The 12,994-nt window shown below is 50.6% G+C and overlaps 2 protein-coding genes across 3 annotated transcripts in view; both read left to right on the forward strand.

Moving 5' to 3' along the window:
• Window positions 1-1,207: 1,207 nt before the first annotated feature.
• Window positions 1,208-6,161, forward strand: NRAS (NRAS proto-oncogene, GTPase). The gene is made up of 5 exons (XM_027746250.2): window positions 1,208-1,373; window positions 2,148-2,326; window positions 3,277-3,436; window positions 4,216-4,339; window positions 5,127-6,161. Exons 1-4 carry the CDS (start codon window positions 1,263-1,265, stop codon window positions 4,333-4,335), a joined length of 570 nt encoding a protein of 189 aa, XP_027602051.1. The 5' UTR covers window positions 1,208-1,262; the 3' UTR covers window positions 4,336-4,339; window positions 5,127-6,161.
• Window positions 6,162-11,962: 5,801 nt separating this feature from the next.
• Window positions 11,963-12,994, forward strand: part of LOC114001238 (AMP deaminase 1) — a 37,654-nt gene continuing 36,622 nt past the window's right edge. For both annotated transcript variants that reach the window (XM_027746245.2, XM_039381942.1), the window contains exon 1: window positions 11,963-11,984. In XM_027746245.2, coding sequence (XP_027602046.2) covers window positions 11,963-11,984 — 22 coding nt within the window. The remainder of the gene's footprint in view (window positions 11,985-12,994) is intronic.

Raw genomic sequence — 12,994 nt, forward strand, 5'->3', positions numbered from 1 at the left:
AGGGGTTGTGGGGTCAGTGTCATTCCCCTTCTTTAAAGCTCTGGGATGTGGGGTCGGTTCCATTCCCCCTTTAGGGGATGCAGGGTCGGTGTCATCCCCCCTTTAAAACTACAATTCCCTCCTTTAAAATTTCGGGATAAGGGGCTCTATGTCATTCCCCTTCTTTAAGGCTCTGGGATGCGAGTCGGTGTCATTCCCCTGTACGGGATGCAGGTGGGTGTCTGTCTCTCCCGTGCCAGCCCCCATGTCCCCCCGGGTCCCCCTCGTCCCCCCCATGTCTCTCCCGGTTCACCCCCGTGTTCCCCCCTCTCCTCCCCACGTCCCCCCGTGTCCCACCCTGTCCCTCCCGTGTCTTCCCCCCCGTTCCCTCATCTCTCCCCCGTGTCCCTCCCAGTTCCCCCCGTGTTCCCTCCGTCCCCCGTCTCTGCCGTGTCCCCCCCCGTCTCTCCCATGTCCCCCGGTGTCGCTCCCTCTCCCTGCCCTGTCCCCCCGTCCCCCGTGTCGCTCCCTGTCCCCCCGTGTACCCCTATCCCTGGTAATCCCCCGTGTCCTGGTCCCTGCTGTCGCTCCCTGTCCCCTCGTGTCCCCCCATTCCCCGGTGTCGCTCCCTGTCCCCCCGTGTACCCTTGTCCCTGCTATCCTCCGGTGTCCCCCCGTGTCCCGGTCCCTGCTGTCGCTCCCCGTCCCCCCGTGTCCCCCCATTCCCTGGTGTCTCCCCGTGTCCCCCCTTGTCCCCCCATTCCCCGCTGTCGCTCCCTGTCCCCCCGTGTCCCCCATTCCCCGGTATCCCCGGTGTCCCCCATTCCCCGCTGTCCCCCCGTGTCCCCCATTCCCCGGTATCCCCGGTGTCCCCCCGTGTCCCCCCGTGTCCCCCATTCCCCGCTGTCCCCCCGTGTCCCCCATTCCCCGGTACCCCCGGTGTCCCCCCGCTCCCCCATGTATCCCCGGTGTCCCCCCCGTGTCCCCCATTCCCCGGTACCCCCGGTGTCCCCCCGTGTCCCCCATTCCCCGGTACCCCCGGTGTCCCCCCGTGTCCCCCTGTCCCCGGTACCCCCGCTGTCCCCCCGTGTCCCCCATTCCCCGGTACCCCCGGTGTCCCCCCGTGTCCCCCATTCCCCGGTACCCCCGCTGTCCCCCCGTGTCCCGTCCCCGCTGTCGCTCCGGTGCCGCGTGTGCGGAAGCGGCGCGGGCGGTGACGCGCGGGCGGGAGGCGGAAGCGGCGCGGGGCGATCGCGGCGGGGCCGGGCCGGGGCCGCGGGGCCATGACCGAGTACAAGCTGGTCGTGGTGGGCGCGGGCGGCGTCGGCAAGAGCGCGCTGACCATCCAGCTCATCCAGAACCACTTCGTGGACGAGTACGACCCCACCATCGAGGTGCGGCGGGGCCGGGCCGGGGTGCGGGACCCGCTGCGGGAGCGGAGCGGGGGGTGAGAAACGCTGGGAAAACTCTTCCCGAGGCCCCTGCCCGTGCCCCGGTGGGCCGGGGGGTCCTTTCGGCCCGGCCCAAGCCAGCCCGGGGTTCTGGGGGCGATTCCTCCCCCGTTCTGCCTCGGGCTTCCTAAAGCAGCCAAAGGCAACCAAAAAAAAGCCACCGCTGGTCTGTGTAGGGCGGAGATCCCTGGCACGGTGATGGTGTTTATAATACCCTTTTTTCCCCCCTGTCTTATTAATTGAGGAATTTCTTTAAAACAACAGGACTTGGCTGTTTTGTAACAAAGGTGCGGGGGGGGGAGCTTAGAGTAATATTTAAAATGGGATGGTTTGAGTAACAATTAAAATGGGATGGTTTGAGTAACATTTAAAATGGGATAGTTTCAGATACTGGTAGTTTTTTATTAGAGAGAGGCAAGAATCCCAGAATCCCAGGATGGTTTGGGTTGGAAGGGACCTTAAAGCTTGTTTTTTTCCACCCCCTGCCATGGGCAGGGACACCTTCCACTAGCCCAGGTTGCTCCAAGCCCTGTCCAACCTGGCCTTGGACACTTCCAGGGATGGGGAAGCCACAACCTCCCCTGGAGTAGCTGGAAAAGCTCCTCTCTCCCTCATACCCATCTTTTCATTAGCATTTTTGTTTTTCACTCATAATGCCCGAGGTGGGAAGCAGCAGTGCCGTGTGTTTGATGGGAAGTGCCCGTGTTTGTCCTGCAGGACTCGTACCGTAAGCAGGTGGTGATCGACGGCGAGACGTGTCTGCTGGACATCCTGGACACGGCGGGGCAGGAGGAGTACAGTGCCATGAGGGACCAGTACATGAGGACTGGGGAGGGATTCCTCTGTGTCTTTGCCATCAACAACAGCAAATCCTTCGCTGATATCAACCTTTACAGGTATGGGCTGGGGAGGGAACACCGGGAAAGGCACCAGGTCCGTTGGTTGAAGTGAAGCGGGGAAGTGACTCAGTGAAGACTAATTAACAGACAAATATTAAACCTTCCACTCCTGTCAGGAAGTTTTTCAAGTGTTTTGTGCCGATACATGGAATCACAGGCAGGTTGGGATGTTAAAGTTCATCTCATCCCATGCCCTGCCATGGGCAGGGACACCTTCCACCAGCCCAGGTTGCTCCAAGCCCCGTCCAACCTGGCCTGGGACACTTCCAGGGGTGGGGCAGCCACAGCTTCTCTGGGCAACCTGTGCCAGGCCCTCACCACCATCTTTAGTCAGTTAGAATGGCACAGTTTTGGGGGTTGTTGTGTTAAGCATTAATCATACCATCAATCAATACAAATGTCTCCACAGGGTGTCAGAGGATGGTGCCAGACTTTTTCCAGTGGTGCCCAGTGACAGGACAAGGAGCAATGGCCATAAACTAAAACACAAGAAGTTCCACCTCAACATGAGGAAGGACTTCTTTACACTGAGGGTGGCAGAGCACTGGAGCAGCTGCCCAGGGAGGGCGTGGAGATCCCTGTCTGGAGACATTCCAGACCCACCCGGACAGTTCCTGCTCCAGGTGACCCTGCCTTGGCAGGGGGGTTGGACTGGATGATCTCCAGAGGTCCCTTCCAACCTCAGCAATTCTGTGATTCAGTGAATCAGATGATATTCAGAGGGTACAGAACATCATCTCTAAGAAAATGGGTGAGAAAAACAGAGTTGGACTAGAAAATGAAGTGTTCGTGGTTATTGGCCATCCTGCTGTAGGTTGAACCCCTGAGGTCCTGCCCAGCTTTAACGTATATTTTTGTAGCACAAGGTGGTTTGAACACCGAACTAAACCAGTTTTTATATTTAGAAAATAGTTCCTAACTTATCTTTTAAATTTGCCTTCCTAAAGAGAACAGATCAAGAGAGTGAAAGACTCGGATGACGTGCCCATGGTGCTTGTTGGGAACAAGTGTGACCTGCCCACGAGAACAGTAGACACAAAACAGGCTCAAGAATTAGCAAAAAGCTACGGAATCCCCTTCATAGAGACCTCTGCAAAAACGAGACAGGTGAGGTGCTCCCCTGGGACCTGACTCCTCCCTGCTGTGAAACACTGGCTGCTCTGACATTTCCCCCTGTGCCTGGGCCTTACCTACAGGAGAAGCATTTTTTTTACAGTTTTTAGCTTTCATTTCTCAGCTTGAGAGAGTTTTGTGTTTATCACTGGGCAGGGCCAGGACAGGAATCACTTCAGACTTGTCCTTTCTCCCTGTTCAGTGTGTTGTGGCTGGAAGAAGAAGAAGAAGAAGAGCAGAGCTTCACCTGCTCTCGCTGCAGTTCATCATCCCAGACCTGTTCAGTTTTCTTGGCTTCTTAATGAAAGCCAATTACAAGATTATGTTTACAGACAGAATTCCCCCAGACTGGACTAATGGGCTTCTCCAGAGCTGCCTTGAACACGTGGCTCTACCCAGTCTGCAGCAGGAGGGATGAACCAGAAAAGGTGCAATTATTAAGCAGTAGCCAGAAAATTCTAAGGAATTAAATTCCAGGAATTCTGAAATAGTGGTGATTAGGCAAGAAGTAGCTTGTTTCCTGCATGTAACCTCCTTATAGTTTCAGTTTTCTGTGTTTCTTGTAAGGGCTGTTGCCCCAGGGAGAGTCAGGAGTGTGAGGGGAGAGTTTGGGACATGGAAGTTTTATCCACTCACGAGCCCTGGGATGAGCTGGGCGCTGCTCTTCCTGTAGAAGTGTGTCTTTCAGATGCATTAAGGGCTCCTGGGATGGAAAGATCAGTGATTTCAGAAGCTCCAGGAAAGAAAATGCTTGACCTTCCCTTTGCCTTCAGGGCGTGGAAGATGCTTTTTACACACTGGTGAGGGAGATCCGGCAGTACCGGATGAAGAAGCTCAACAGCAGTGAGGATGGGAACCAAGGCTGCATGGGATTGTCCTGTGTTGTGATGTGAAAAGGTGAGCTGGCGCTTCACTTTTCCACTGGCTTCTTGTCTTTTTGCCTTCCAGCAGTTGATAAACGTGGCTTAGAAACGCTGGTTGCCATAGGTGGGTTTTTTTTCCCCTTCTGTACAACCTGTTGATTCCCAGAGATTTGGATCCCACAATTAATTACTGCTCAGGAAAAAAAAAAAAAAAAAAGTTCCCCTCTAGGTTGATGATAAAGCTTAAGAAAAGGAAATTTCATCCACAGCATTTTGGCTGTTTTGTGTGGGTGGATGGAACAAGATGATCTTTAAGGCCCCTTCCAACCCAAACCATTCCATGATTCTGGGATTTCCACTGATTTCGATGGTGTGATTTTCTGTGTCATCCCTGGCAGTGTCTCCTTCCTTTGGGAAACCATTTGGACTCTGGAGGGTGTGTGGTTTCTGTGTGCACACAAGAAACACCTGAACTGGAAAGGAGTGGGCACAGTTGTGCAGTCCCCGTGTGCTGCTGATTGATTGACTCACCTGATTGATTGATTGACTCACCTGATTGATTGACTCAGCTCACCTTGAGCTGAGTTCCTCTGGAATGTGCTCAGTTCCAGGATTAACCAAATAAAATTGTGCAAGTAACACAATTTGAGCTCCCAGCTGAGTGAAATTCCTTTCAGCAGTTCCCTGAAAGACGTTGCTCATCACTGTGAACACAGACAGACCAGTTCAGGGCTTGCACTGCTACACTGTGGCACTGCAATCCATCCCAGAGTTGCCCAGCAGCTAATTAGGTGCTAATTGGAGGTGCCTTTCTGTTCCAGATGCCAGGAAAATGTGGTTCAGGTGCAGCTGCTGGACGAGTCTCGATGCTCCTGTGCTGCATCTCATGCTGATGCCCTGCAGTGTTTTGGTGCCAGTGGCAGACTCTGGGCACCAGTTAATTAGCACAAGGTCCTTTTCCGTGCTCCATCTGAAGAGAACATCCGTGGCATCTACCTCCCTGCTCAGCTCCCAGAGCAGCAGCATCTCTGGATGTACTGGGATTCTTTTCTCACTGTGTTACCTGGGTTTGTCCAAGAAGAAAACCAGTCACAAAAGTGAACTATAGAGACTAAATGCTGTGAAAAAGATGACACTTTACCTCTAGAAGTGCTGTGTGTCCCCTGTCTGTTGGATTCCGTGCAGTGCTGTCAGAGGAGTGGCACAGAGTGATGTCACCCGTGGTTGTGTCACCAGGAATGCCCCTGGCCCCGGTCAGACGGGTGTCTGCTCTCTGGGCAGCAAAGTGCAACATCTCCATTGTGCCAGGCGTGCCACCTGCCTGATCCCTGATTTCTGTAATAAAGAGGAAAACCTTTCCTAATTAAGTGCCTGTTTGCTAAGAAGATTAGAAGTTGTCCCTTGGGTTGAGGAAAACCCCAAGGACTGGAATTTCTTGGGAGCTCATTGTCTTAAGCAGGCAAGTGTGGTGTGGGTGATCTGTGCCTGACAGGACACTGCAGCAGGAATTTGTAGGCTGGAAGGTCCAGCAGGCACTTGTGAGACTCTTGAACAAGGCAGGGGACACACTGCACCTGTGTTTTACTTTCTTTGTGGGTGGAACAGTTTATACTCTGTCTTGTTTTCCTGCAGCATTCAGATCTCTTCCAAGCTGGACCAAATCATTCTGCTGCTCGTTTTTAACATGAACTGCCAACACTTCTGGGCAGCTTCTCACTAGTTAATCTGGTAACTGGAGGTTAGTTTGGACAGCTGTTCCTCAGCTCTCTGTGTAACTTGCAAATTGTTTTATTTTGAATTATTTTCTTACCACCAGACTGTAAAGAGTCTCTTCAAAATGTCTCTAGACTGTGAAATGTAGTTGGAGAGTTTCCTTATCAGGGGGTTTGGGGTTGACTGTCACAGACTGGTTGCTCCATCCCTGGGAGTGTCCAAGGCCAGGTTGGACAGGGCTTGGAGCAACCTGGTCTGGTGGAAGGTGTCCCTGCCCATGGCAGGGCATGGAATGAGATGATCTTTAAGGTCCCTTCCCACCCAAACCATCCTGGGATTCTGTGATGGAGGGGAGAAGGCAGTGAGCTGCCACAGAGATCTGAGCCAGCTTCTGATTGCAGCATCCTTGCAAAATGAGGAAGGAAATGAGTTCAGTGATGACTTCACAGAAGGTGTGGGACAGACTGATGGGAATTCTGGGCCTGCTCTAACTCACAGCCCCCGAGTAGGAGGGCAGAGCTGCGTGAGCTCTGTGAGTTCTTCCCTCGTAACCGGGTGTTCGAGGGTGGTCACTGCTGCCAGCCCTGCCCGTGTTCCTTGCAATGCTCTGTCCTTCCCTACTTCTTGTGCTGCTGGATTCCATTCCGTGGGGTCAGGCAGTGTATCCCCCAGCACAGCTGAATTCCCAGTCCCTCTGATGGAGGAGGAAGGAGCCTTCAGCCAACAGAGGGAGCGTTTGGTCAGTGCCGGCCCAGCGGGAGCAGGGAAATTGTGAGAGGCTTCATTTCAGTTTGTTGGTGTCAGTCAAACATCTTCATTTGGAGTTCTCAGTTTCAAGTGGAAATTAGAAATCAGTAAACAGAGAGAGAAGATTTTTTTTCCTCTTAATATTGCTTCCTTCACTGCTTACATTCTTAATTCTCCTCTTGGAATGAAGAGGATCAATCTGCGTCACGTTTTCTTTGTCTCTGATAATCCTTATGAGTACTTTTTGCAATTTATTTTACCTCTACTGATGTGATGCTGATAAGAATTAAACCCACGATATTTTTACAGAAAACATTATTTTCCAGCAACGTGCCCACAGTGGTGGGAGAATTGTGGATACCATTGGCTGTGGCTCGAGTTGAGTTTGTTTGAAGATGTTTCCCAGAGAAGCTGTGGCTGCCCCATCCCTGGAAGTGTTCAAAGCCAGGTTGGAATAACCTGGGCTAGTGGAAGGTGTCCCTGCCCGTGGCAGGGGGTGGAACTGGATGAGCTTTAAGGTCCTTTCCACCCCAAACCATTCCATGACTGGTCTCATGCTGCAGGTTAAACGTGGCAGAACTGCCATCAGCGCAGGCTCTCAGGGCCAAGAAAGTTTTGTCAAGAAAAGCTTTTTTGTGAAAGCATTCCGTGTGGCAGGAGCTGACTGTCTGCTTCCAAAGGGATGTGTGACACACTGTTGTCCAGTTAAAATTTGGGATAATTTTGGGATACACATCTGGTCACGTGGAGGCAGCACTCGGGAAAGAGCAGTGAGGAGTTTGCAAGAAGTTTGAAGGGTGAGATCCCATCATCCAGGTCCTATCTGGGTTTTGATTGTTTGGGAAATGTAGGAAGCAGGATTGTTCAGAGCAGGGCTGCCTGTGGCCACGGGAAACCTTTGGCAGGGAGCCTTTGATGTTTGAAGTCTGTTTGGTCAGGTATGGAAGATGGTTCCTTTTGGTTGGAGGTTCATCCTGACAATGCTCCACATTGCACAGCGTGTTCTGGTACATTCAGCTGTAACTCCAAAGGCAGGGAAGTCTCAGAAATGTGTGAGAACTGACTGGCAAGTGCACTTGCTTTCTCTTTGCTGTTCCCTTTCTCCTGGGCTCTATAAAAGGGAAGAAGCCCTGGTAAGGATAGGTCTGCATTTATGTCACCTTTGGAACCTTCACAAGGGGCTGTATCAGGTTTTAGGATACTGCAGAGCTGACCTACACAGGTGGTTTAGTTCCAAATCCAACAGATACTACAAAATCAGGGTGTTGCACTAGTCAGGAGTGTGAAGTAAATGGTTGTTCTTCATTTCCAGCTTTCTGTAGAGAACCCTGGGTTTGGTGGCAGCTGAGAACTGTGGAAGGACAAAAACCCCAGGAACTTTTGGGGAAATTATTTAGAAGATAAGCACAGGAGGTTTTGCACAAGACAGTCCCTGGAAAAGGTGGTTTGGTAGATTTACTCTAAATGTTATTTACAACTAACAGCACAACACCATCTTAGTGCCAAGCTGATTTTACTGTCCTGACTGGGAAGAAAAACAACTTAGAGGTAAAATATTAAAAAAGGGTAAAGCTCTTGTTCAAAAATTACAAGTGCCAATAACTGTAATAAACGTTTCTGTTGCTGTGGCTGAGAACAGGAACCAGTGTAACTCTGTGGTAGTTCCTCTTTGTGTCCCCACTCCGTGGTCTTGTTCAAACAACTGCTCAGATTTAGTTCTTGTCCTTGGTAGGACTTTGGGTATTAACCAGGATGTTTAAGGTGTTATAATTTTTAGCACAGCTCAGTGACTTAGAATTGGATTTCAAGCAACCTCAGGCCCGTGGGGGAAGGAGAGCAGTGGAAGATGAATCACATTCTGACCTGTATGTTCTCCTTTACACCCCAAACCTTGAGTGTCTGCCTGTGATTAACCTCCAGGATCGTTGGGAACTGTTGGGATCTGGACTTTTAACCCAAGGGCTAATTTGTTGTTACTTTGTTTAATTATTTGCTTTCAGTAATGCATCTCTTTTGGTTTGAATTGAAGTAAATTATTTTGCTTCTTAAATAACTTTTTTAAAGAATAAACTTCGAATTCTTTGCTTGTTTCTTTTGTGATCTGGGCACAGGAGCCACGAGTAGATTATGGAAAGTTTATCAGCAGTGCTCTGCTTTCCCTGGGGGATGAGATTTACTCCAGTTGTCACTTCTGTCGTGGGGCATGGGCAGCTGGATCACAGATGTGCCCTGGAGCATCAATTAGCAGTGAGAGTAGCCTTGAGACCTGCCACAGGCTTGGTCCAGAGTCCAGTTTTTAATGACTTCAGCAATCTGTGCATCTTGTCGAGTCTCTGTTTGCAGTGGGGTTCCTCATAATATTTTTGCTGACTTTGTCCTTGCTGTGTCAAAAAAAGGGGGAGGGAACCTTTTTTTTCACTTGATATTTCAAGAGTGAAATCAGCCATGGAGTCACTGCTGTGTCCAGCTCGAGCTCTCTGTTAGGCTTTTAGCTTGCTTAATTCAGTCTCCTAAAATACTTCCCCCTTGGCTTTCCTCCTGCAGTAAGGCAGATTGTGTCAGTCCACACATGAGTAAATGTGCTTTCAGACTGTTTCTCCTCAGACATTGTGTCAGGACTTTGGAACCCGGAGTCCAACCTGGTTTTTTTGTGCCAGGAATTAAGGAACAGACCCCCAGTGCCAGGGCCACCCACTCCTGGCACTGTGTAGCTTCAATAGTCACTGCCTGTCCCTAAAGGATTCAGAACATGAGCACAGGTGGGTGCTCAAATCCAGGGGTTTCTTGGCTTATTGGGAAAGTTTTCTTGCAATGTGGGTGTTCTCTGGAGCAGCCTGATCCTACAAACTGCTTCCCACCTGAAGGGCTGATTTTGATTCCACCAGCCCTGGAGGAATCTGTGCAGGGGAGGGAAGAACTTGCTGAAGGTTTTCTCAGTGCTGGGTGAGTTGATCAAAGGCCCAGCACAGCCAGGAGGGCCCTGCTGAGATCTACGTTACCCCCTCTCTGTTCATACTCCTCTTCTTCAGCAATTTAAACCATTTTCTAGCAAAACCTGCCTCATGGCTTCTATTTGGACAGCTGCCCCTGTGCTATGGATGCTCTGCCAGGTGAGCTAGAGGAAGATCCTCCTAGGAGAACACCCTAAAATGCCAAATTTCTGGCATGTCCAGCCATCTTCCTTTGACTTAGACCTTGGTGGAGTGAAGGCAACTAAGAGCTAAAAGTGTGAGGGGGTTAGAGCCACTCTGAAGCCCCTGGGTGTGAATCACTCGTTTTCCAGCTGAAAAAGAGTGGGAAGATGGGTTGTTTGTGCCAGCCCCTGAGTTTGCAGAGGTCATGGATCTAATTTTAGCACAGCATGCCCAGGCTTTACTCAGATTTCCACCACGATCCCACTCAAATTGACCCTGTGATTAAAAAAGCTGAGGCATCAAGAGGAAGATGACCCTTGTACCCTAAAGGTCATTTTTGGTGTCAGATGTGAATCCCAAGATCCTGATGCATCCAGGAAGGTTAAGGACAGGTGTAGTCCTTGTGGGAGAGCAAAACAAGCAGGAGCCAGTTTTTATGGCCCGTGAATGAAATGGTTAAACAATAATGTGTTGGGGACTCTCAAACTCAGAGAAGGGTAAGAACAAGAAGAATTCAGGAACTGAAAACTGCATCAGCATGAGAGGAGGCCAAGGTGTAACAGCACTCCAGCTTTGCCCTGTTGTTGCATCTCTGCAGGTTGCAGGGAGGGAAATCAGTTCATATTCTTGGGGAATAACTGGGAAGTGGGGATACAATCCCCTGAAATCTGGAGAATTTCTTGATTGTCACCCAGCATGTTTCGAAGTTGTGCCCATCAAAGAATGGGCAGATCTCTTCCAGAGAGTTTCTGGATGCTTTGGGAATTGTCTCAGCTGGAGATGCTGTGCCAGGTCTCAGCTCACCCAACTTCACTGACCAGTTGTGCCACAAGATTCCCGTGCACCTACAAACAAAACCCTTGGCTTGTCGTTTCCAGCTCTGTATTTTATGCATGTAATTGTCACTTTTTCCAGCCTTCTCCTGGGACAAGGCCTTTCCATAGCTGTTCCTGCAAAGTGTGGCACAGGAAGCCCTTACCTGCACATAAAATTCCAAACAATGTTGGCTTTTCCAGGTGGTTTTTCTGTTCCCTTCAAGGCTGTGACCGAAGCCTCCCTTTATTAAATCAGAGCCAGACTGTGCTGCTGCAGCCCAGATGCTTTGCTTGATTTGTCCTATTCCAGGGCAGTTTTTCAACACCATCAAGAACTGAAGTATAAACAAACAGGAAAAGATTCTGATTCAGAACTATTTTACCCTTCTGACCAGTTCTGGTTCACCACTTCCCACCAGAATCTGGGTCAGAAGCTCAGAGTTACTCTGGCAACATGCAGGGCATGACAAATTCTGGCCTTTTTCTTCAGGCAGGAGCTGTTTCTCAGCTTCAGGTGAGACCTGAAGTAGGTTTGAGGGCACCCTAAAGGAGGGTACAATGGTACTGGCCCTCAGTGCCAGTATGCTGGGAACAATCTGCTTAAATCAAGGCAAGAGGTACTTCCCAACCTGATGTCTGCTCTGCCAGACCCAAGCCACGTGTGTAGCTTAAGGGAGGAGTTCCTTGAACCACCTTCCTTTTGTTTGTTGGATTCAGCTGGGAAGATGTGAGGACATCTGTGCTAAAATCCAGGCTTTCAGGTAGATCCCTCTCCCTGAACAGCACAGGTGAGAGCAAATAGTTTGGATCTACCCACAGCCCCTGTTCTGATGGAAACACCAAGGCTCTGCCTTGGGAATTTCCTTTAAACCTTTGGTTCAGCACAGAAAGTATCAGGTTTAGTCTCTCTTAAAAAACTGACTTCCACAGTCCACTTTAGAGAGGTGCAGCTGCCCTGGGAAGCAGAAATCTGACCAGGCAACAGGTGAATCTCCAAGAAATGTAAGGATGAAGCCTGACTTAGAGAAGAAAAATCATTACATTTGAGCCTTGGTTCACCTGTTTCAGTGGAAGTGCTTGTGGCTGCACTTTAAATAGGTCCCCAGTTGATCTTTACTCTCCTTTTAGAGTGAGAGAGTCTGATTACAGGGAAGGGAAAGCTGTAAAATTAGTGTTGGGCTGTCACTCGGCCCCGTGTGCTCGGGGACAGTGGGGTGTTACTGAGGCTCTGCAGACTCTGCTGCAACGATGTCCCGGGGGAGAATTCCAGGTAGGTCTGAAAGCAGTGAGCCAAGGAGCCACTGGGCAGGCTCTCAGCCCACAGCCTTGGAGATTTGGATGGTCCACGGGACCTCACTGGGGCCTTTGGGCGTTTTTCTTCCTGCTTGGAGACATTTTTCGGGATATTTTAAATAGTTTAAAGAAATAGTTTAAATCTTGCTCTGCTTGGACTGAAGAAAAATATTGTCTCTCCTGCAGTGTGATGTGTCCTGTAATGACAGCACTGAATCCCTGTGGATGTGGGTCAGAGGGATTTCAGGAGCCTCTGGTGCTTGGCAAAGCACCAACTCTGAGCTTGGCAAAGCTCAGAAGATGTGGGGAGCTGCATTCCTGAGGGCATGGGGAGCACAAGCTGGGCAGCAGGAATAGGGCCAGCCAGGCTCTGCAGAGCAGTGCAGAGGGACATGTGACAGGTGGCTGCAGAGCCCTGAGTGATATCAGCCCCAAGCTGCTCTGATAAGAGCGAGTTTGGAATTGCAGGGCTGTGGTGTGACAGACAGTGTCCTCCTGCGTGAGCCTGGTGTTAAAACCTGGCCCTGCACCACCGGTGGGAGGTTGTAAACCTTCCTGAGTGTAGTTTTCATCCAGTAAAGGGATGAAAGGTCAATGGAGGCATTTCTGGGATGCTTCATTTGCAAATGAATACTTGGAATTAGAATGTCAGGAGTGTGAGTTCCCCGGACTGGGATTTGGGAAGTGAGTGATGTTAGAGCTGCAGCCTGAACTGCTGGGTCGGATGGAAAGGGCAGGAGTTGCACCCTCAAAATGTTGCTGCCACCCTGTATGACCAGGAGTGAGGATCTGTGGAAGTGCAGTGCCTCAGCTGTCTGCTCCTGTTAGGGAATAAATGGAGATGTGACACAGGGGGATGGAACTCTGAAATGCCCATCCATCCTGATCTCCACAAAGGAGGGCGAGTCACGGGCAAAAAATAGCCAAGCCTGGTGCTCCGAGTCACTAGAATATCTGCCTGCTTGTCCAGCAGAAGGCTGTCCTGCC

The sequence above is a fragment of the Pipra filicauda genome, unplaced genomic scaffold (genome assembly GCF_003945595.2).
Source record: "Pipra filicauda isolate LSUMZ 115617 unplaced genomic scaffold, ASM394559v2 scaffold249_size1133689_pilon, whole genome shotgun sequence".
NCBI lineage: Eukaryota > Metazoa > Chordata > Aves > Passeriformes > Pipridae > Pipra > Pipra filicauda.

Coding starts and splice junctions, on each gene's coding strand:
- NRAS (XM_027746250.2), top strand. CDS start 1,263: ATGACCGAGTACAAGCTGGTCGTGGTGGGCGCGGGCGGCGTCGGCAAG. Junction 2,327..3,276: donor GCTGATATCAACCTTTACAG/GTATGGGCTGGG, acceptor GCCTTCCTAAAG/AGAACAGATCAAGAGAGTGA. Junction 3,437..4,215: donor CCTCTGCAAAAACGAGACAG/GTGAGGTGCTCC, acceptor CTTTGCCTTCAG/GGCGTGGAAGATGCTTTTTA.